Raw genomic sequence first — 24,479 nt, forward strand, 5'->3', positions numbered from 1 at the left:
GCAGACACGTGTACCTTTGGGGCCGCGTGACTGCGTGGGCCCAGCGATTCTGCCGTTTTTCTCCTCTCCTTCTCACTCTTTTTTTTCCCCGACAATTCTGAAGGCGGAATTTAATTGTCATACGATGGGTGGCACTTAATTTAATTGTCAAACAATAAGATAGGACCAAATGTCTACGTACCATTTTGCAACAAAACAATAAGGTCTTTTCTGCTGTTTTGTGTACGCAAAAACGTAATTATAGGTAATACACTAGCTACAAGTTAATAAGAAAAATAGGAGTTGAGACTTCTTTGTGTGAATCATTTAGCAAAAAGCACAATCTTTTTTTCAATTCCCTCGATCTATGTTTTCCTTTTCTAATGGACCTAAAGTTATATGCAATCTCCTTGATTGTATCCGACTTCACTGTGGATGAATTGCATTAGATGTAGAATCCAACACTTGACGTTCCTTTATCCATAAGAAGCCGTATGTTTTCCTCGCCTTTACCAACCGGTCCTCTTTGCCAAAGGCTTCGACCCGTGTTTGTCGTGGGCTTTTCTTTGCCGTAGGTCTTTTTTTAAAATTTACCGTGTGCTATGGTTTTGCTGGAGGCTTTTTTTTTATGGCTCTTGGCGGGCACACAGCAAGTCAGTCTGATAACCTCTGCACCGGACAAAATATACTTTGCAATTGTGCAGGTGTGCAACTTTGCAAGTGTACAAGCTCTGAAGGGATAATAAACCTCTGCACCGGACAAAATATACTCAGCTGAATTGAAAAGGCAGGCGTTGCAACTTTCTGGCTACCAGTCTGATAACCCGAACAAAGCTACTCAGGGAATCAAGAACCCTTTCATGACAGATCATATGCAAACATAGATATGCATCCGTGGATGCCAAATTAATTCTAAGTATTTGCTAGGACGGAGTAGTATCCCGAATGGATGAACGGATAAGAAACTCCCGATAATATAAACCCTCAAGTTTTAAGCAAGCAGCAGCAGATGGGAAAAGGAAGAACAAATTGACACCTGAAACTGATAGATACCCCAACTTGAGAATCATAATTGCTATCTACATACAGCTTGCAAAACACTAACAACAGATCGAATGCAAATTAATAACGACGAAGCGGCCACCACGAGAAGACGGGAATTAAGAAAATGTACATAAATGCCGCATCATACATTTGTACATTTGCAATCATGCATGCATCCGTGCCCCCCCCCCCCCCCCCCCCCCCCCGCCCCCAACCCACCCAATTCCCTCTAATCACGGCAATGTTTCATCCACGGTCTAGGAGCTAGTACTAATCAATTAACCAAAGGATCCAAAGAACAAAGGAAATTATCTCAATTAGATCCACCTCGATCTATCACCCCATATGCAGAAAGTAACCTTCTTGTTTGTAAAGTTTCTTATTAAGCTGCATGCAAAGACGGAGGTGATCATCAGCAGGCCGGTTGGTCTCGATCAGGTCTACTCCCTCATCTTGAGATCGATGACGACGGCGCTGATGTTATCGGAGCTCTCCCGGCCGAGGGCGAGCCTCCCGAGAGCGGCGGCGGCCATGTCGCAGCGAGGCGTCGACTGCTGCTGCTGGCCTTCTTGCGCTGCTATGGGGTCGACGTCCGGTGGGCTCCCGTCTTGGAGACATTGGCGGACGACGTCGCAGGCCATCTGGTTCGAGATTACGTCCCACACCCCGTCGCTTGCGAGGATCAGGCAGTCGTCGTCTTCAAGCCTCCTCGTCAGCCGGATCTCTGGGTCGCAGATCACTTCAGGCTTCAGGATCCTGTGCCCTGCAATCACAAAAAGTTCAAAAACATATACGAGTTAGATCGATTAGGCATTTATGTTTCAGGACCTTGTCAAGTTGGCATTGCCATTGTCAAACCGGCCACCACGAAAAGAAAATGGTTGAAAAATCATCATTTTTAGGCATTTGGTCGTCTGTGGGCCAAAGATGCCTACCCAGCCCATTTGTATCTGTTCCGTATTTGAGCCCACACACCTATTGGCGAAGCTAGGGTCCTTAATCGACCAGATCCCAATGTAATTAAACACTTGTTAGAGTTTAACCCTAAAATATATTTTTTATTGCCGTCCTGGCACAAGTATAAATATACAACCAAAGATATTATGCCAAGCGAGGAGTGCATATTAACATTGGATTTGGCAAATAAAAAACTCAAATGCAACAAACTGTTTGAATGTAGGGGCGGCCCAGATATTTTGCATGGCCTAGGGCAAAATGCATAAATGGGCCCATCAAATTGTGGTAAGGCTACATGAACCATGGGCTGTTGCACTTATCGTCCGGGCCTAGGGCCGTCTCGGTCTAAATGCAATAAGGTTTTGGGATGCTTGGTTCGACCAAATTGGTGCAATCCCGATGTATGCATTTATGGCCCAGATATTTTGCATGGCCTAGGGCAATATATGTACCCAAAATTTTGTGCTATTATGACACTCTTTTCTAGGGAAGCATTAATTATCTCATAGTCTCTGAAGCTCAACCATAAGACTTGTAATCTTTTGAGTGGCAACTTCTTCATCAGGCTGTCTTGCCAGCAAAGATATTGGGCCAAGGAGAAGCTATCGTGCGCAAGGGCCACAAACAACACGCCTTAGCTGTTCCGGTGTGACCAAGCTCTGGAGACCATGAACCAAATCCTTTCCCTTCTGCGTAGCCCACATGGCACAGAGTGCTCCCTTGGATTCGATCATCTACTACCCTTAGACTAAGCACAGGGTGTTTTGATGGGCTCGATCAACTGCTATCCTCTCACCATCGGCAAAGGGTGCTCTCAAGGACTCGATCAGCTGCTGACCCCCCACCATCAGCACGGGGTGCTCTGATGGATTCGGTTGACACGAGGCCGGTCACCTCAGCATTACAAATGAGTTCGTAAGCCTGTGATAGTAACTCTTGGAGCGATCCCATCATCGTTGAAAAATGGCTTATACTTTGATGATGTTGTTGCGTGGTATATGTGGAAATGGAGGAATGACACCCCCTTCACTTGTGAGAGGTCTGAGATCGCCACATTGATTCACATAATTTGTGCGGAGGCACAATATTTATGGGGAAGGCGATGGCATCGACGCCTCAAGCATCACGAACGGTATGGAGCTTAGTTCTTAGGTTGGCGTGTGTCAAGGTTGTGAGCAACTACTCATAGGTTTTTAAATACTAGCAATGCATCGAGATATAAAACTTTGTGTTCATCCCATCACCGCTCAGGTTGCCCTTGAAGTAGCATAATTGAAGCCCATTGTATTTAAAGTTATTCAATTCTATGAAGTAACATCAAGAAATCAAATCAATGATAGCTTGATGGTGGGATCGCAGTAGTGCATTCGCAACGGCCCATTGTTCGACTCCAAGTGGTCAATGTTAATTCACATGATCAAGATACACAAGGCATTTGATCTCCAGTCTAGGCTCCAGTTAAAGTAAAATAATTGAAGTAACTTGATGGGTATTTTCGATGAAAAGATTTTTTTTCATATTTCCTTCCAGCCTCTGAAGAGAGAGGTCTCTGAACGCTAGATCAAGGATTTTCATCATGCAGGGTATCAACCCTTGTTGCCTGGTCCAACCAATAAAGGTCGGACCATCGGCCACGAAGACAATGCCTTGAGAAAGGAGCCGATGCACAAACATTGTATTTTTCCAGATCCAACCTATGAAGGTTGGATCATGTGTTTTCACACCAAAAACCATGAAAGATGCTCAAATTATCCACATCAAATCTTCCGTGAGCTTCTCTCTCCGTCCATGTGTTCACCCAAAATCTCCATGGTCTCTTCTAGAGCTACATGTAGACGACCATAGTTTACGCGGAGTACATGAAGTGGCCAATAGTAGCAAGACCATGACTACCAAAACAAGCACCTATGCCATTAAGCCTCCATCTTCATACTCCAAAGCATCGCCTTCAATAGGTAGATTATGCACATGAGCCGACATTATCAGGTCAAACCAATGGAGTCCGGATCGATCGAGAATTTTCATCATGGAGGGTACCAACCCTTGTTGCGTGGCCCAACCAATAAAATCCAGACTGCCGGCCACGAAGACAACACCTTCATGAAAGCAGACGATGCATAAACATCGTCATTGGCAGATCTGACCTATGAAGGTGAAATCATGGGTTCTCACCCCAGAAAAACATGAAAATATGTTCAAATCATCAGTGTTGGATCTTCTGTGAGCCGCTTCCTCCATCCACGCCTTCGCCCAAAACCACCACAATCTCCTCTGGAGCTACATGTAGACAACCATAGTTTCTTACATGTCGAGTACATGAAGTGGCCGATAATAGCAAGACCTTGACTACCGAAACAAGTACCTTTGCCATTAAGTCTCAATCGCCATATTCAAAATCATTGCCTTCAACAAGACAGATTATGCGTGCCAGCTGACATGGTCGGATCCAACCCGTGGTGGCCGGATCGATCAAGAATTTTCATCATGGATTGTACCAACCCTTATTGTGTGGTTCAATCAATAAAGGCCACACCATTGTCCATATATATAGACAACGCCTGCAACAAAAAGATACGCACAAACGCCGTCGTTTCTAGCTAGATCGGACCTATGAAGGTCGAATCATGGGATCACGAAAGAAACGCATGAAAATTTGTTCAACTCATAGGGTCGGATGTCTCCTGAGCTGTTCCCTCCACCCAAGCGTTTGCGCAAAACTACCTTGATGTTCTCCGGAGCACAATCACCGTTGTTGCCACATTTGACCAATGAAGGCCGAATCATGGGGTTTCACCTCAGAAAAGCATGAAGAGATGTTCAAATTGTCAGGGTCGGATCTCCCTGAGATGTTCCCTCCATCCATGTCCATGATGACCATGATGTCCTCCGGAGATAGCCGCCTCATGGCATGCCACCACATACCGCAACTTGACCAAGATCAACCACTCGGACATGACCGAATCGGCGGTCCTTTAGGATATTATCTCCATGCGGTTAGGATTACCCTAGCTTCTGTGCATCGATTGATGCAGATGCCGGGGCTTCCACCCCTTTTCGAAAAAAAAGATTCCGCCACTATATGGGCCGAGAATATCGAGTACATACGCCCACAAAAGATAGCTATTGCGATCCTATTAATTTGCACAAACAAGACCTCAATATAGACACACCAAAAACAAAAACTGGTATATAAAAATATGAAACATTAATAATACCTAACTACCAAAATGCGTCCTATCCACCAAGTCTTCTCACTTAAGTATCTAACCTAACCAGGAGATGCACAGTTGGTAAATCTGGTCCTCATTATTGTTTGGATCGCCAGTTACCTATCCCACATATTTAAAAAGTTGTGCTGTTTAGGTTACTGTCAGACTAACTAACAAAGAAGAGGGCAGCACTTTGGAAATTGACCAACACCCGGAGGTGGACGTGTGGGGATTTCTTGTCCACGAGGTGCTTCTTCTTTGTCATTCTATCTGGTAATGTAACTAAACTGAAGCAACTATATATATAGTATATCCAAGTGTTAGACCTTGAATGGCTACTGGTGGCTAGCTAGCGTGAGAATGACACAGTCCATATATATGGCCAGTGATGTGACTGTCAATCCAGTCGACGGCTGCCAAGTATCACATGTACTGGAAGCTCATAACGATGGTCTTATTCATCCAATCTCCGTCGTCGATGATCCAATCCAAAAGAAAACTGGGTACCAATATATATATATATGGACATGCAAAACCCACTTGTACCAAAAAGTGTAGAGGAACCTTAATTTCATAGAACATATACTAAAATATATATATATATATATTTAATTAGCATAAAGCTTAAAAGCGCGCACCAGTCTGGTTCGTCAGTGTTCCAAATTAAAATCATCAGTCTTAGTAGACTTGTTTAGTAGTAAAATGGATTCTTGTTAGCCGTTAGTATACTTAATTGGTACTAGTAGAAATATGGTATACTAGCTAGGATGCAAAGCCAGTACTGGTCGAAAATCGACCAACATGTCCCGGAAGGACACACGCCATGTGTAACAGCTACGTACTTAACCAAACCAGACACTTACTCCAATTAACAAGCACTCACAAAAAAAAAAGCTCCCTGTTGCAAAAAAAGAAGAAGCTTCCAGCTCTAGCATGCATGCAATTCTTTATCCCCGCGCGAAGTGAAATAAAAATCTACATGCATGCATGCTGCGTGCCAGAGAAAGTAACACAAGTAATCCTTCCGTCAAACAAAAATATGTCTCAAATTTGATTAAATTTAAATGCATCTATACACTAAGTCATGTCTAGATACATTCGAATTTTAACAAACTTGAGACATCTTTGTTGGACGAAGAAAGTACTAATGTTAGGGAGAGGTACTTAGCTTAGTGTTTGGATACCTATTGCACGGGACATGGCAAGGATCCCTCGAACACGCACCCCGTTGTTGAAGATCACCTGCCCTCCGGCCTCAATGATCCGCCGCATCTCGTCCGGACGGTCAGGCTGCATATATACACATGCATGTAAACAATTAACATATTCCCCATGAATCAAAACAAAACACAATGAGGAGCTAATTAAGCAGGATGAACTTAGTAAGTAATACTCGATCTATAGCATCAGCTGAATATGGTAGCACAAATTTTGGCGCGCTGGATAGGTAAGGGCATCTCCAATGGTGATTGTAACTAATTCTCTTCTCTCTCTTCTTGAGTATATTTTTTTTATTTTTGTTTTTTTTTTCTTTCTTTCTTGACGGATCCACATGTCATCCTCTTTTTTCTTTTGGTACCCGCGTAGAGGTTGTTATTTGTTCAAATAACCACTACTTATTTATAAAAATATTCAAATCTTGCTCTCTGCCCGCGTGTCTCTGCCACTGGAAAATTCCTGGCGTCGACCAACCAGCCTGCCGGGACCCATGCAAAACTCCTCGCCCAATCAGAATTCAGACAGAAAAAAAAAGGCAAGACACATAGAGAGACTCTCTGTCTAAAGTCCAAGCCATATGCTGCTAGCTGCCATCTCTATCAACTTTCAATTCTCTCTCCTCAGGAGGCCACCACACGTGGCGCCGCTGCCCACCACGCCTTCTTTGCGGGGCCCATCTGGCAGAGTGTCCCTCGCCTGACGTGGCCACTGGCCTCTCGCCACGTGTGCTCCCCAACGTGTCCCCGACGAAAGCGACCGAGTCTAGGAATCTAACCTCGCGACCACGTGGCGCCGCAAGGCGCTCTGGAGGGCCCAAGGACAGCGACCGGCCGGTCAACCCGAGAAGCCCATCAAGTTGACCACTTATTACGAGAATGCCACTGCATGGCCTGCTTTAACAATCGCGCTCCGCAGTGCCTCCCTGTCGAGATCCCAGAGCTAGAAACCCAACCCCAACTAGATCTACTATAGTACACGATTAATATACGGAGTATAAATGTATAATACCTTGTGGTCGGTGGAGAGGGCGACGGCGCAGCCGTGGTCGCGGCAGATGACGGCGCGGGAGTCGCCGGAGTTGGCGACGACGATGAGGTCGCGGACGAGGAGCGCCACCACGGCGGTGGAGCCGATGATGTCGCCGGGGAGACGGCACATCGGGCAAGATGACAAGGGGCGGCGCCCCACATCCTCCTCCGGCGGCGCCACGTGGCCGCACTGGCAGCACCGGCCGCCGACGGCGTCCACGCGGGCGAAGGCACGCCGCAGCGCCTCGATCCACGCCGCCACCTCGTCCCTCACCGTCGGCTGCTGCTGCTGTCCGTGGAGCCGCGCCGCCGCCGCCGAGAGCTCCTCCTCCAGCGCCGCCGGCATCTGCTGCTTGCATATCTCCGCCACCTGCAGGACGAATACATATATATTCAGAGTAATTAAATTAGGGATAACCCATTAAATTAAGACGCGTTGGATCATGCAATCTAAAACGTGTCCGGCTTAATTGGCCAGGTGTACGATGTAGAATGCTTATGTGCTGGAGCCTGGATCATCAGTACGTGTAGAATACGGTTGATGGATATATAATGATGCAGCCTTTTTCGGCTTCCACTGAATTAATTAATTAATCAATGCCGTTGCTTTGCTTGCTAGTGAATCCATACAAAATGGGGCTTTGTAATGTTGTGGCAAATACGTACAATTGGAAACGGAAGGAAAAAGCTGGGTGAAACGGATCAATTAAGGAGCAAAAGCTGGAAGGAAACCGAAGGCGTAAAGTTGGGTAGGCGCAGAATTAGCTGGTTACACAAATACCGTACACAATAAACAAATACTACAAAATTAGAAGCAGAGATTTTTTTTTTCTGTGTGCTGGATCGCATGGTAATTAGACTAGGTAGGATTAACTAGCGACCGAATAATAAATGGAGTAAAACATTATTACTAGCAGCTAATGAATAATGATGATGATGACGGGGTGGGTGACGTACGTGCGGCCCGCCATGGCCGTCGAAGACAGCGAAGAGGTTCATCGGGGAACCGTCGGCCCACACGAAGAACCCCGGGCGGAGCAACACGACGTCCTCCATCTGCCGCATCCGCCCGGCCAGCGCAACCGACCCGAACGCCACCGGCGCCGCCGCGGGCAGCGCGCAGACCACGGCGGGGGTCGTCGCCGGATCCGCCGGCTCAGCTGGCACGTCGGACCCGGAGCGGGCCATGGCGGCGGCGGCGGCGGCGATGCGGCGCCGCCTGGCCCGGAGGTTGCTGGACGACGACGAGGAAAAAGTCCCCTCGCCGCCGCCGGCAGCACCCACGTTGTTGGTCGACCCCGCCGCGCTTGCCATCAAGGTCTCTCTCGGTGTCAAGAGCGAATTGGGGAAGCAAGGAGAAGCAGTGGAGAGCGCAGGAGAACGCAAATCGATGGAAGCCAGAGAGTAGACAAGGCACAAGAAAAGGAGTCGAGATGTAGGAGGAGGAGGACGCGTCATCGCGGGCCGCGTTGGAAGGCCCACGCGCACGCGACGTGGCCGGGCCACGACACGTGTGCTGTGCTGGCGCGTGGGACACCCGCCGAGGCCCACAGCGTCGGCCTTTTTTGCTTCTCTCTCCTCTGCTTTCCTTTTCCGGTTTTTTTCCTCCGAAAATTCCGAGTTTCCTTTCCTCAATTATTATTTTGCCTAAAAAAACAAATCCGCGGTTTTTTTTTTCACACAGCGACAACAAATACGCGGTTGGTAACACTCCGAGGCACTTCTCTTTTCGGTTCCTAACGTTTTTTTTTCTCGGCAACTAGCTACTCCGTATTTCAATTCCTTCCACGCAATGTATGTTTTTTTTCTCTATTTTCTTTTTTGAAAAGTTTTCTGCTCGTTTCTGGTACGTAGTAACTCCTCTCCGCTGTGTCCATATACAATGTATTTTTTTTTAACCTTGAACAATAAATGTCACGTTTTTTTTTACTTGACACAAATGATATGTCTTGAGTCATCGACCTGTGGTCCTATACATCCACCCGTAATTCACACGACGGGGTGCCATTTTGTCAAATACAATGTAAAGTGTTGTATTTTCCCAAATCTGAAAACAACCAAAACTGACCAAAACTTGGTACCGTGAGTTACAGTCCAGCAAAAAACTAAAAACCTGTGGGCTAGCCCAAAAAAACAGTCAAAACATTGATTTTTCTGCACCGTCCTGAAAATGCAAAAACGATGATTTTTCTACATCCTTCAAAATTATCAGAAACCGTATACTGAGGGTCTCGATATTGGAGAATCGCCTGAAAACCAAAAAGGGGGGGTATAGTCCACTAAGACCACCATTTTTTTACCATGGCATTAGAGTTTGACCTTGTTGACTCGACTTTTATTGACCTAAGCCTCCTAGTGTTGCTATGCATTCCTGTGCATGTTGGCACCTTGATCGTTGTTGAAAATTGTTGATTTTTTGATCTTTTGCCACGTAGGATTCGTGACCCAGTCCATATAAAAATTTTATTTTACTGCAACATAGATGTTGATACATTTTTGTTAAACTTGGTCAAACCTTAAAAGTTTGACTTAGGATAAAGATATAACTTCTTATATAAATTTAGGAACAAATTAAAATGTAGTTGTAGTACTATGCTTCTCTATCTTTATTTTGCGAAAAGCATATTTAAAAGACAGAAATTAAAATGAGAATTAATGTTGGGGAACGCTTTTTTTTTTGCTGGTTGGAGAATAGAATTACCAAGATGGAACACTCACACTGAAGTAAAACACTGCTATCAGGGAAAATGGCTTAATGCTTGCAATGGAATTAATATTGAAGCAAAAAAAAATGCAAGTAAGAGAGAGACATGTGAGAGTGCCAGAGTGGCCTTGACTACTTTGCGAATCATTTTTTTTTGTACATGGGCCTTGACTACCATATTGTGGTAGTTTTTTTTTTCGGAAGGCATATTGTGGTAGTAGCTAGAATCTGTCTTTGCCTCGTCAGTGGACGCATGCACGATGCTCGCTGCCGATCCATCCATGTGCCCATGAAGTTGAATTGGACTGATGGAGTACTTCATAATGGGCCAGATCGAATTATCCACGCACGCACATCCCACATATGCCATAGTACATATTCCCCAAAAAAAAAACATATGCCATAGTACATGTGCCTTATTTATTTTAAACTAAGTTGTTTTATTGTTGTTAGAGAAGAACTAATAATTTTGGTCAAAAAAGAAAGAAAGAAGAACTAATATTGACTGCAACCGTCGTAAGCACACATTTCGTTCGTATGTCACTCTCTGAGCTATAAATGTTCCATGGCAGACCAAGAAATGGTGGTAGCGCGTGAACAGATAGTACTTAATTCAAGTAGTATATACAGTGTATCTCAGCGAGAAGCCACGATCGATCCCCATGAATTAATACATACAGAATAGGCATATGTATGGCGAGATGCCGATATATGTTGCCCTATACTATATGTCAGTTCCATACATACATACAAGTTAGAGCAATTAAGGAGCTTAAAAATCCAAATGTAAGCACGAAAATGGAACTTCCCATTGCAAATTACACGGCTAATAATTAGTCTTGATCGTTGGACAGCTTACTAAGTAACGAAGTCATTAAGCTAGACTAGAAGTTATTCGGTATTCTCCAATCCTGCTTGAACACGTCATTGTCTCCAAATTAGCTAAAACATAAAAGTAGAAGACATGTGTTTGCCACCGATCAGAATGCATGTCAACAGAGAATCAAGAGCAGCCAAGCCTAAGCTCAAGATCCAAACCTCCATCGCTACCGAACCCTCCGACCCCAAGCTCCAGGTCCACCTCCATCAACGCATCCTTCGTCGTTGTCGTCGCCGCCGCTTCGGCCGCCGAGAAGAAGCTGTAGACTACTGCCGGATCAGTAGCGACGACGGCCGCCGCCGCCATCGTCGAGGATCCGCCACCTGTGAAATGCTGCGGCAGAGGAGGAGGATTCGCTTGCCTGTGCATAGCCATAGCTGCAGGGTAGTTGCTGCAGTAGTAGTGGCGCAGCCTGGCCCTCTCCCTGCGGTGGACGTTCATGTGGCCCCCCAGCGCCTGCGCCGAACGGAACTCTCTCTTGCAGTACCCGCAAGTATACGACGACCTCTGCAGCGCTGGCGGCCACGGCACGCCGCCGGTGAAGCTGACGCCGTAGCTCCATGCCGGCCGCAGCTGCTGCTGCTGGCCGCCGCCACCATGGCGGTTGTGTTCTCCTGATCTTGATCTTGCAGTGCTTCTGCTCTCCATCGTGCTTCAGTTCTTCAGGTCCTGGTTTGCTGTATATACTAGCTAGTTTGTGTTGTGTGGAGTTGCTTATGATCAATCTCTTGTAGATGGTTCGTGTATATATATGCTACTCCGGCCATTGGCCATGCACTTTAACTGGAATTAAAGCAGGTAGCTGGTTTGGTTGTTGGATGGATGGATGGAGAGACAGCTGATAAGAAAGCGATGGAGTGAGTCAAAGGAGAGTATATTGGTAGGGCTAGTGGGTGATGTTGCAGACGAGATACCGTCAGAACAATGCTGTCCATTCTAGGGAAGACTAAGTGACATGTGTTTGCAATGTGTGCAGGCTGCTTTTCCCCACGACAAGACATTATGTGCACCCAAACAAGGTTAAATGTACTGGAGACACATATATGAAAGTTTATATTTGCATCGAGTCACTCACTCGCTCGCTTGAGTCACTGTATAAGGCATGCGTGTGGTTTGCTTCTGACTTACTCCAGCTATGTATAGACATCTAGTACGTCTAGCTGCATGCCTGGCCTACATGGCGCCCAAAGAGGCAAAAGACCGCAGGCATACGCTACCGATACTACGAAAGCGTGCATGGCCCTTTGCTCATTATATTTGCTGCCCTTGAGTTGAGTTTGACTGCAACTATAGCATCTCTCTCTCGTTTCTTTCTTTCTTCCTTCCTCTTTTTATTTACACAAAGGATTTCGCAATTAACAGCGCTAGCTCTTCAGGTGTCATGCATGTATTCATTGTATCTTAGTAGCTATCCGCATGCTGCACTGAATCTGCAAGACATCCCATCAATCATGTCTCGACAATTAAGGCCCGGCTGAATATTAGCCTTTCGTCAACGCATGCAATGCAAGCAGCTGGCTATGGCATCTCTGCGTGCAGCGTCAAGGCATTGCATTGCATCCCATTGGCCATCGTTTGACATGTTTGGGCATTGGAGCTCATGATGCCAATGGAAAGGTGGAGTCATTGTTGCTATATACTCCTGTGTACATGTACTGTGTACATCTGTCTCTTTTCTTTACCTTGGGAAAATGTATGGCTTATTACTTTCGTTTTTGAGATGATACTGCATCCCATTAATTGGTCACTGGTCAGCAGTCTAGCTGAACCGCTCTTTTTTTTTTCCACAACGAGTTGGAAAGCATGCATGCGCATCATATATATCACTTCATATATGCTCAGCGATTACACAAGTAATTCGTCATGAAAGGTAGGAAACCTGAAGCCTGACAAATGACATTAATTTCGTGCAAATTAAAGTAGAAAAGCATCTTATCTTGAGCGCTAATCTCTTAGTTAAGAGAATATGCCGCATATCTTCTTTTCATTTTTCTCTCATCCATGTTAGCAAATTGTCCTAAGTTGTTTTTGATTTGGGTGCAGGTACATGCATCACCAAGTCTAAGTGCACATATATGAGATCTATCAGTTTTTTTTCTTGAGGGGATGAGATCTATCAGTTGTGTGATCTCACGTTTGGTCGTCCATGTCGCGTGTGCTATTTGCCTATTTGGGCAAATGTACTAAGTAAGGATTTCCATAAAAAGAAACTGGTATCCACTGATCGATTGGGCTTTCCTCCCCTTAGAATACACGAAACTCATTTAGCGCACTAGCTCTGCTCAGCCCATGGGCCTACTTCTGCTTCCAGACTGACCACGAAAAGAGACAGACAGCCCGCCCAATGAAATTCCCCTAAAAGAACGCCCAATGAAACAAATTAAGAGAATATTACACGGCGGGACTTTAAACTAGACACGCATGTTCCGTTTCATCCATTAAGTTGCAAATTTAAAAAGTGGAACCTTTAGCTTAGGATGCATGTTGAGTTTCATCTTAACTTGCAAACTTACAAAGTGGAACCTTAAACTTGACAGTCTGGTTCATTTAAGTCCAAATCAATGAATTCGGGCTTAATTCAGCCACGCTGTTAGTTTGCAAATTTTGGAAGAGCTAGATCTCGAACCCGCGGTCCAGCCCGTGCTTGGAATTTACAAAAACAAACTCACTCATCCTTTGACCATCCTCCTTGCGGTCACGATATGCTTTTGTAGCCTCGGAGCCAGGACATGATAGAGTGGCCTCCCTCGCTGATAAACCCACTTCGGCCCGCCATCGGCGTCGTCAACAGGAACGGAGGCTGCCAAGGGAACGGGGGAGTTGACTGCTACGACGGAGCAGTGGGCGGCGCTTCCGAAAAGAAAGGATGGGGAAAATTGGTGCTAGGGTTGGCCATTGGTTTAGGACTTTGAGGGATTTGGCTCCGTTTTAAGCGGGTTAGAGACCTAACGCTTCGAGGGGGTTACACGGTTCCAAAATTTGCGAAAAGGAGCCGTTGGGCCTGCGTCAGCTGCCATCCTGGCCGAATTAAGCCCTAATTTAATGTTCCGGTTTTCAAGTTTGCATGATTCCCTAATATTCTATCGCTGAAACTTACAGACACAACCATGCGCGTCACCATGGTCTTGTTTCTATTGTTGGTAGAGAAACCCAGAGACTGAGTCAAGGCGGACGATTGAGGTCCAGCGAACGCCCTTTTCTTTTCTTCTTAATTATCACTTCTCCCTGTTGGGATAAGTTTTTTTAGAGCTAGTCGCCGAAAATGCTGTCTTACCATCTGGCGCGCCCCAAAACGACATTCCAATTGACTAACCATGCTCTCGTGTTGAAAACTTTGCCTTGAAGAACACTCTTACCGATTGCTTTAAAAATTACATTAAGACGTTCGTACATTGCCGCCTGACCAGTTCCTTCCAGCAGACCGGAAAATGTCTACAGTATATACATTACAAATAGTAGCTGAACTGAACCTAGTCAGTCTTACAGAGCCAACAATTAATCGGTCGATATGTCAGCCGTTACGCCGCTGCCCACCGCCGGCGATGATCCTCAGGAAGAAGAGCTCGTGACCGTGCGCGTGCCGCCGGCGGTATTGCTGCAGGTAAAAGATGGCGCGCGCGTGCAGGTGCAGCAGCACGTCCAGCCCGCGCCGCCGGCCGACGACTCGAGCCAGAAGATGATGGAGCTCCGCGGGTGGCTCATGGTTCTGGCCACCGTCATCGCCTCCATCACCTACGCCTCCGGCCTCAGCCCGCCCGGCGGCTTCGAGAGAGCATCCCGGCCCCGTGTCACCGCCACCATGCCGCCGCCGCGTTCCGGCGGCATCATCAACGGCACCACCGTTGTGGACAGCATGATGCCGGCGCTCCGGGAGGCCAGCCCCGGGAGGTTCAGGGCTTTCTACTACTGCAACACGGCCGCCTTCGCTCTCTCGCTCTCCATCATGCTCCTGCTCGCCAGCCGCGACCTCCGGAAGCTGGCCAAGACGAAAGCCCTGGAGATCCTCGTCGGGCTCGATGTCTTGGCCTTGCTGGTGGCCTACATCGCCGGCTCCACCTTCGGCGTGATGGAGCTCGCCGTGTGCTCTGGCCTCGTCCTCATCGTGCCCTTGGCACTCGTCGTCGTCTCGTCGTCGCGCCTCGGAGGGAAATACTTCTGGGATGAAGTATCATCGGAATGATAACTGAATCGGCATCTTTTTTTTTTCAAAAAAGTTGAATCGGTCATAAGTTAATTTCAACACATATGTAATGTTATACTGTACGTTGATAATAAGGTTACCTACTAATTTGCACGATTACATTTGTCAATTGTTGCATGTCTTATGTTTTTCACATACTAGAAAACTAGCATCGATCAGTTTGTACTATATGCTCTTGGATGACTATGAATTACAGGGGTAGTACCTCGGTTTTAGTTTGTATTTTTATTCATTTTAGAACGGTGGTGGAGGGAGCATTTAAGAAATCATGAGGAGTTGGACCCCCGGCCGTTTGCATACCTGGTCCAATTTTTGTTTCGGTGACTTGGTATTCTTTTAGAAGCAGTCCAGAAAGAAACCTTAACGAAAATATTATGCCGATGCATGCAAGCTTCTTGTAATCGGAAGTTGAAGTTTAGGCACTCGATCAAGGACCTGGGTTTTTCTTTTTTGAGGGAAATCAAGGCCCTGGTTTGACGTGTTGGCGCTGCTTGTGGCTGGCCTAGAGCCAATTATCGGAATGAGCTGTCCTCTCCACAAGCCCAGCCCAGCCCATCCCATCATTGGCTAATCGTAAGCTTGAGCGCAAATGGAAGCCCGATTTGTGAAACCCAAGGCCGGCCACCGATTTGCTGATGATCCCAGCCCCATCTAGGCCGATCGTTCCACGGCTCGTCAACACAAAGCGCGCATGGCGCAATCATCTTGGAGACTTGGAGGCACCTACGAGCCTACGACATTTCGCGCATGGACCGCCTGGACGTTCGAGCTCGACGACCGAGCCCATGGTCTTTTTTTTCGAGCGAGCCGAGCCCATGAAAACGGCCCGCGAAATTTTCGGGCCGAAAAACTATTGGATTCTAAGACGAGTCGACCGACCCCCGTTTCGTCTCAGGAGAGGCGACCAGGGGAGTAAACCTAGCCGCCGCCAAGCCCTCCCCTTCAGATCCCGCCTTGCCGCCGCTGCCGCCAGCCTTGCCGCGGTGGCGGCGGCCCCCCCTTTCCGCCTCCAAAGGTCGCGGTTTGGCGTTTCCTGAAGCGCAGCGGTGGTTCCGGCTCGTGGTGGTGGCGCGTTGTGGGGAAGCGGCGGCGGCTGGCTAGGTCGCCGGATCCGGGGCTTTGCCTCCGGATCTGGGGCGGAGCCGGCGTTTGGTGGTCGCGTGGTGTGCGCTGCTTTGGTGGCGGCTCGCTGGCTTGGGCGCAGATTCCGTGCCTCTGCGCCCGGATCTGCGGCTCGCGCTGGCCGTGCCTTGGCCCGACGTGGAGGCTGCTCTTGCTCGTGTTGGCTGCGGGCGTTATCTGGCCGTTTGGGTGCGGTAGCGGTCGCCGAACCCGTTTTCCTTCTGTTCCTTGCTGTGACCTGCTGCGGTGTGTTGTGGGGCTTGGCGAAAGCCTGGACCAGCAATTCGTTGCTCGTCCCAACAATGGCGACGCCTGTGGGTGTCGTGGTCCTTCTTGAAGGTATTGTTGTGGCCTCCCTCAGTTCCGGGTGAAAGCCCTAGGTCCTCCGGACCGGACGGCAGTGGCGTCGTGTGCGTCATTACCTCCTTGGGGTCGCCGTCTTGGAACTGTGGTTTCCCTGTGGGTCAATGCGGCTGGTGGGCTGAGGGTTCCGGCCTTCCCTGGCTTCTCTTTCAGGCGTCGTCGATCCTTTTCCATGTGTTGTTCTGAGCTTCGTGTTCGGCTATCGATGCCTTTCGGTGATGCGAATAGTCAGCATCTCCACAGCGTGCTCGGGGTGTCCTGCGGCTGGGTTGACAGTCAAGGTTCGTGTGCGGTGTCGGGTCTTGGCTTTCTTATGCCCTTCGACGTATGTCTCGACAGATCACTAGTACAAAACAAGCCATACGCGACCCCTATCAGGGCGGGTCTCCAAAACCCCCCACTGATGACCCGCCATCAGTGGCGGGTAAAAAAACCCGTCAGTGATGGCTTCCTCGTGAAATCCCAAAAACCCAAAAATTATCCATCAGTGGCGGTTTTTCTAAAACCCGCCACTCATGACCCCCTATCAATGACCCTGAACCTGCCACTGATGGCTCCCTGAGAAACCGCAGAAAACTGAAAAATTCATAACTAATTCATAAAAGATCAAAAGAATATGATCCTTTTTGTACAAATTTAGATTTGCCATTACAAACAATATTGTCAAATAATCTTGCAACACCTTGTTATGAGAAGACGTGCCAACAATTTTCACCCAATCTTGAGAAAAGTAAAAGAAAGACGAAGACAATGTAAAAAAAAGTCAATTCTTTGGCATGCAGTCCTTTATGTGTTTAAGTTGCAAGGAAAAATGGTAAACTTGAATTTTGACCACTTTTCAAAAAATTCTTTCACAAAATGCCTATCGAGTATGAACGTTTATGAATTTCAAGCCAAATGAACAAAGTTTTGGATATTTCAATACGATATTTTGGATATTTCAATACGATATTTTTGTACAATTCTTTCCCTCATCTCTCTGTTTGTCTATCTCCTCCCCTGCCGTGAGTCTCCTCCCATTTTCCCAAGCCTCCACCTGCTGCTGGATCCTTCTCCCAGCTCCCAGCTCTCATCTCCACCGACGGGACTCCCGCCCCTTCTCCTCCTAGCACCTCGCACCTGCTTCTGGACCGCGGCCCTCCCTGCTCCGCCGCTCCGGATCCGGCCGCTGCCAGATCCGGCTGCCCATGTCCGGCCGCCGCAGCTCCTTCTCGCAGGTTCAATCTCTCTTCCTCTCTTTGTTTTTCTTTCTAACTCCTTTTTTTCTCTCACCCTCCTGCAGGTTGACGCGGAGCGAGCGTGCGGTAGAGGACGAGAGCGAGAGCACGCGGATCAGGGCGGCACAACCACCTCCAGTCCCGGCTGCGACGGAGGGCGCGGTCTCCACCTCCGCGTGGGCTTCTGCCTCGACGCTGACGAGATCAGTTCCCCCTATTCTGCACTCGTCTTTTCCCCGGGCCGCAATCTAGTGCCCGCCGGCCGCTGCCATGGAGAAGGACCAGCCGGCCGCCGCGAGCAAGTTTTCTACCCATTATGCTTGATGTGTGCTCTTTGTGTGCCTGCTGCTTGCTGTGCTGCGCTGCTTTGCTTGCCGGCCAATGCTTGCTGTGCTGCCGCTGATTGCTGGTCGCTGTTGCTGCTGATTACTGCTAGTGCTGCTGCTGATGATCACCGGACCGAGCTGGGTGTCGGGCCGAGTAGGGCTCGGCTCGCCGGCGGCGAGCTCGGAGCTGGGTCGGCGTCCACCGGAGATGGAACCCGTGCCGTGTTGTTGGGGTTTAGGGACATCGACCTCCATGGTTTTCTTTTTCTCAAAAAAATATTCTGTTCCCTCCGGTTTGGAGATTGCGGCGTCAACGATAGCTAGCAAGCCAGGGTGTTTGGCTGAGTGGGCTCCTCGGCGAGCCGATAAGCAATGCTTCAACGACAACGATGAAGCTGCTCGTGGAAAACAAGTCCGCAATTGCTCTCAGAAAGAACCCGGTGCACCACAGAACGGAGTATGCACATCAATACATGTTTTTATTACATTTGTGAAGGCCGATCACGTCGCGACTGATGGACAGGCGACATTTTCAGTTTTTTCACGAAGACGCTGGGTCGAGTCAAGTTCATTGGGATTAGGCAGAAGCTGAAGCTCGGCGTCGTCACGGTGAAACCAGGGTAGCAGGATTAGGGGTTGATTTGTTGCATCAGATAATCATGCAGCCCTTAGCTTAGTCTTTGTTTGTAGTTAGCAAATAAAACGTCATTCTTGTGAGGTTGATCACGTCATGTCCAATTTTTTTATGTTGAAACCCTCGGCCTCAACATAAAAATGATGCACATGGCCAATATTTTATTGATTTATTGCCCTGATAAAATACAAGGATCGACTAATACCTATAGCAATACCTACAAGCAGACGAACCAAGGAAACACGTACTTCAAGTAGTTGAAGCTCCCATTACATAGGGAGCTAGCTAGAGGCTGAAATGTCAGTCGTGGTTACAGTACCGATGCATCCACTCGCGGCTGGCGGATCTGATCCAACGGCGCAACAGCAGCAGCCATCCGGGGAAGAGATCGACAGTGTGCAGGTTAGCGTGGCCAGCCCAGATGAGATTCATGTACCAGCTGCAGCTAATCCGGAGGAAGAAGATGCAGTCGTCAAGGAGCCGGCGGGGTTGTATCCAGAATATGGTCGGTCCGTGAGGAAGAAGATGCAGTCGTCGAGGAGCTTTCTACTACTGCAACACGGCCGCCTTCTCGCTCTCTCTCGCTCTCCATCGTGCTCCTGCTGGCCAGCCGCGACCTTGTTGCAAATAAACCTGACGCGGTAGATATTTCCTGCCGCGGCAGAACTTAGTTTGTTGCTGTTTCCTTTTTACATAGGATTCCGTCGGTTATGTTAGGCAGGATCTTTTTCCTTTCTGTTAGGCACGAGCGCACGAACGTTGTGTGCGCCTTACTTGTAGGGTTGATCGATCACACGATCCGCCATGGGATGGCACGGCCAGTCCGGGTTGTGGTGACCGGTTCTTGCGCCCAGAGCGCTGAATAAAAGGAAGAGAAGCCCCGAAAAACAGCTAACAGTTCGCTGCACAAAATCTCTCTGAGTCCAGTGTGTTCGCGTCTTCCTCGCGTGAGTAGTCGAAAGCTATCAGACCTGCGGAAGCTCGCCAGGACCAAGGTGCTCGAGGTGCTCGTCACGCTCGACGTCCTGGCCTTGCTGGTGGCCTACATCGCCGGCTCCACCTTCGGCGTGATGGAGTTCAGGATAAGCTCCGGCATTGTCCTCGTCGTGCCGCTCGCCCTCGTCTTCATGTCCTGTCGCCTTTGCGGGAAATACTTCTGGGATGAACTCTGATCCATCAGCCACGCATGGCTTAGAATTAGATTGCACATTAGCTAGATGATTTGTGTGTTTGTGAGTCGTGACTCTTCTCGGGGGAAAGTCTCTCAATTTCTAATCCATCCTTCCTACGCATTTGACAAGGTGACACGATAGTTATCATGTCCATGTCACAGTTATCACCCTCTCACCGTCATAGTTACAAGTAGAGTGTGTGGATTTGCTACTCTTGAGCGTGTTGCAACACGATCCGTGCCCAAAAACACATAGTAGAGTGTGTGGATTTGCTACTCTTGAGCGTGTTGCAACACGATCCGTGCCCAAAAACACATAATAAAATGCGTCCTCTCCCTGCCCTTGGGATCCCATCCCGTCACACACCTCTCGCTCATGTTTTCTTCCTAGCCGCCTCCGCTGCGCGATGGCAATGCAGTGGTTTGAGGCGAGCCCTTAGCCTGAGCCGCTCCCCTTTTCAAAAAGAAAAAAAAATGCCTGAGTCGTGGCAAACAGGCAAACCGGACTTTGTGAAAATCTGGATACACCTTGTTAGATTTATTTTTGTGTGAAAAATGTAGGGGTAACTTTGGAAACAGAAGAATATGATGCTATCTCTATTTCTTTTCAGTCGATCCCGATTCACTCTGTGCATGTGAAATTGTAATGAGATTTACTTCATATTTTGCCAAATCTGAATTTTGCAGCATACATTTTTATTTGTTTACCGCATTTATGAACAAAAAATATATTATTTAATATTTTAAAAATATATCACATGGTGTTTGTCATAAAGAATGATTTTAGAATGTTTGGTCAAAAGAATTATTTTAGAACCAAGATAGTGTTCATATATTATTCTCCCACAATGTTAAACATTAAAATAAAGAATTTACAAAAATAATCATATTTTTCTTGATTTTTGTGAATTAGTTATGATTTTTATAATTTCCAAAGGTTATAAGTGGAGGGTTTGTACCCTGGACCCGCCATCGATGGGGGTCATCAGTGGCGGATTTTGGAGGTAAGAAATTACGTAAATAGGTAAGGTAAGAGCATGTTCAAATGTTCAACAAATGGTTACTTGTAACAACATATCCAATAGACCGTTATTAAGAGGAGAAAGAATATTTTAATTCACAACTAGTAACAACATATCCAATAGATCATTACTAAGAGTTGGTACTAACATATACAAAAGTAGAGATTCATGTGAGACGGAGGAGATCATCAAATAAATGTTAGTAACAAGTGATCTCTCCAACAAGTATTTATTTGTTACCAGCGTCTTGGTACAAGAGCCAAAACAGTTTCTTGTACAAGTAACGGGTACTTCATTTTTTCTCTTTCTGTTACGTCCACATCATCAAAACGCCTATGTGATGAGCTTTTAGTAACAGTTGAGGTTTATTGTTGAAGATGCTCTGATCACCAACTATGTATAATTCGTAGTATCCCAAATTATACCTTTGAAAAACATTCTTTTACACATCAACATGTCTAGACCGATAGGGTATAAACAATATTATCTAAAAACGTACAAGCCGGGTGGCTCAAATGCAAGTCTTCTTAAGCCAAAACGCCTATAATGCAAAACAGTAAACAACGGAGGCCAAACCTGCTTAAATCTGTGAGTATGAGGTCTTCTTATAAAATGCATACACTTATTCGCAAATAAGGAAGCGGACCACACACCTTGACCAGCTCATCACGTCCGTCAGCACTCTTCTGTTCTCTTGGGTGCCAGGCTGGCAGGCTGTCAAGCCAACCTTCCATTTTAACTCAGCACTCACGCGCTCCTTCCATTTTAGCTCGCCCTGACACGCTCACGTCAATATCACCTTCTCCTCCCCCAGCCACAAACCCTAGACTGTGGCCGCTCCCACCAACGTAGCTTCAAGTTCAAGCAAGTTCGGGTCTACCTAAGTAGCTCTCCTTCCTTTCGCCACCATGGTGCAGGAGAGAGCGACTGACGAGAGCACTATTGCCAAGGAGATCTCACGAAGGGCATCCACAGAGACGCGCACTTCACGAGAGAAGGGAAAATGGAAGCATAGCGAACTCCGCTGGGGCTGAGCACGATTAACCGGCGCAGGGAGATCTGCGGTGCGACCACGACGCGAACAACGCCGTGGCGAAGAAGTGAACCGCCCCCAAAACATAACTCCTTTATCGATGTTGTGTCCATTGTACGTAGCTACCAACGGACTCGGCTCTGCTATCGCCGGCAGAGCAGCGCTAAGAAGAATAAAAGGGCCGATGAAACCCACACAGATGGGTTCCGTTGTCGTGTAAGCTGCACGGAGAAGAAGAGTGGTGAAGGTAAACGCCGCTGCATCGTCAGGGGCGAGCGTAGATCTTATGACTGAAAGGGATGCTCCAGAAGATCAACAATCGCCCCTGTCAATGGGGTGGCATTTACCTTCATCACTCCTTTTCTGGTCATAGCTTACACGACGACGGAGCCCATCTGTGGGGGCTTCGCTGACACTTTTGTTTTTCTTGGCGTTGGCTTTATCGGCGATAGCAGAGGCGGTGCCGTTGGTGGCTACGTACAATGGACACAACCAGGACAAAAGTAATTATGTACTTTGGGCAATTCACCTTCTTCTTCAAGGCGCCGTTCATGTCGTGCTTGCGCCGCAGATCTCTCCACGACGACTGATCAGGCTCAGCCCTGCCATAAGCCTTCTTCCCCTATGCTATGCTTCCATTTCCCTTCTCTCGTGAAGCACCGACGTCACAAGATCCGATGCTCATCTCCGTGGCTGCCCTTCGAGAGATCTTCTTGGGAGCAGCACGCTCGTCAGTAGCTCTCTCTTGCACCATGGTGGCAAAACTAAGGAGAGCTAGCTAGGAATACGACGTACGTGCTTGAACTCAAAGCTAGGTTGGTGGGGAGTGGCGGTCGAGAGCAAGGGGGAAGCCACAGTCTAGGGTTTGTGGCGGGGGTGGGGGGGGGGGGGGAGGTGATTGTGATATATATTGGCGCTCGCGCGTGAGGGCGAGCTAAAATGGAAGGAGCTCATGAGTGCGAGTGAAAATGGAAGGCTAGCTTGTCCTAAGTGTACTTCTAGCTCTTGTCCCGTGTCGAAAGATTGAACTTTGACTAAGTGTATTGAAAAAAGTAGCTCTATATATAACATCAAATCAATATATATGAAACTATATTTCAAGACGGATTAGTGATATTTTAAATTGGTGCCATAAATTTTGTTGCCTTTTCTCATAAAGTTGCTCAAATTTTAAAATATTTGACTTTTAACAAGAACTAGAAGTGCACTTATTTGTGGACAGAGTGAGTACTGAGCTCATCATCGGTGTCTCGCTGTAGACAGATCTACCACTAAAAGAGTAGACCCAGGTCTACCACTAAAAGAGTAGACCCAACTGAGCTCTGTTTCAAAAAAAAAAAGAACTTGAACTGGTTCCACCCCAAAGAACTAGAGCACTTCTTATTTTTCTTATTGCGCTGAAGTCTCTAGTATTTTCCCGCCTGCCATTTTTTAGCTATTTGTGGGAGTCAAGGTAGAATACTTTGCTCCATACGTTGACTATTATTACAAGTGTCTGATGCATACGTACACATACATGAGAATGTAAAAGACATAATAAAAAACCACAATTTTAACGTAGGTGTTCTAGGAGAGACTCGTAAGGCGCGCAAGAGATTTGAGAATCATGTACCGCCTTTGCAGCATGGTGCATTATGCTCCACTGGTTGATAAAACCAGTGATCGCGTGTATAGAATCAGGGTCCAAAGTCTGATCATGGACATGCACGTGGAGTTCCTTCTATGTATATAGTGTTTGTTGATCGAACCAAAGGACTAGAGGAGGGTCCACGAACCAAAGTTCGTGGCCCTTATCATGTATTGACCCCGTGTCCTCATCGAGGCATTAACCAACTTATGTTTTCGGTCCTCGCACAACGTCATATAAAACTGGTAGGTCGGCCACTTCAAATGGCTATCGAATCTACATGAGTGAGGACGTCGCCAAAACCCAACAACCTAGAAAGATCCCTACCGACCTAGGGGGCGGACGCATACGGGAAAGGCTGCCGCCGCCGACCACGACGTCCACTCCAGCGATCGGCCCCTGCCAGTACAGACTGGAGGGACGATGCCATCTCCGCCGTACACCGACCTCCACTGCTACGACTATACGGATCACCTATGCACCGAGCCTATGACCATGTCTTCCATCACAGAAAACACCCCTAATCTCCTCTATAATTGTACTCTAATCACGACCAGCGTGTGCTAATGTTAATCCTTATGATGCTCTAGTTCTAACATTCGTATCATAGTCTAATTTGGCACTACTGCAGAGTGGCGTTTTAAAAAACAGGGTGTTTCGGTATCGGTCGTTGCCAACCGCCGCCAAGACTGGCTCGCGGTGACGCCTATTTGTGCTTCGGTACGAAGCCGCACAGCAACAACC

General features: G+C 47.5%; 3 protein-coding genes and 1 long non-coding RNA gene across 4 annotated transcripts; 1 reads left to right on the forward strand and 3 right to left on the reverse strand.

Moving 5' to 3' along the window:
* Positions 1 to 1,281: 1,281 nt before the first annotated feature.
* LOC100833036 (probable protein phosphatase 2C 37) lies at positions 1,282 to 8,817 on the reverse strand. The gene is made up of 4 exons (XM_003580881.4): positions 8,393 to 8,817; positions 7,416 to 7,805; positions 6,374 to 6,479; positions 1,282 to 1,786 (listed from the first exon to the last, which is right to left on the reverse strand). The coding sequence occupies exons 1-4, from the start codon at positions 8,747 to 8,749 to the stop codon at positions 1,464 to 1,466; spliced, it is 1,176 nt and encodes a 391-aa protein (XP_003580929.2). The 5' UTR covers positions 8,750 to 8,817; the 3' UTR covers positions 1,282 to 1,463.
* On the reverse strand, positions 3,473 to 6,361 carry LOC112269244. The gene is made up of 2 exons (XR_002960779.1): positions 4,343 to 6,361; positions 3,473 to 4,257 (listed from the first exon to the last, which is right to left on the reverse strand). It is a non-coding gene; the product is annotated as an uncharacterized LOC112269244 (long non-coding RNA).
* Positions 8,818 to 11,142: 2,325 nt separating the features above from the next.
* LOC104585482 (transcriptional regulator SUPERMAN) lies at positions 11,143 to 11,667 on the reverse strand. Its single transcript, XM_010242387.1, has one exon. It carries the CDS (start codon positions 11,665 to 11,667, stop codon positions 11,143 to 11,145), a length of 525 nt encoding a protein of 174 aa, XP_010240689.1.
* A 2,860-nt stretch (positions 11,668 to 14,527) lies between these two features.
* LOC112269278 lies at positions 14,528 to 19,096 on the forward strand. The gene is made up of 3 exons (XM_024455690.1): positions 14,528 to 15,184; positions 17,613 to 17,894; positions 17,988 to 19,096. The coding sequence occupies exons 1-3, from the start codon at positions 14,528 to 14,530 to the stop codon at positions 18,570 to 18,572; spliced, it is 1,524 nt and encodes a 507-aa protein (XP_024311458.1). The 3' UTR covers positions 18,573 to 19,096.
* Positions 19,097 to 24,479: the final 5,383 nt, after the last annotated feature.

Source organism: Brachypodium distachyon, chromosome 5, assembly GCF_000005505.3.
Source record: "Brachypodium distachyon strain Bd21 chromosome 5, Brachypodium_distachyon_v3.0, whole genome shotgun sequence".
Taxonomy (NCBI): Eukaryota; Viridiplantae; Streptophyta; class Magnoliopsida; order Poales; family Poaceae; genus Brachypodium; species Brachypodium distachyon.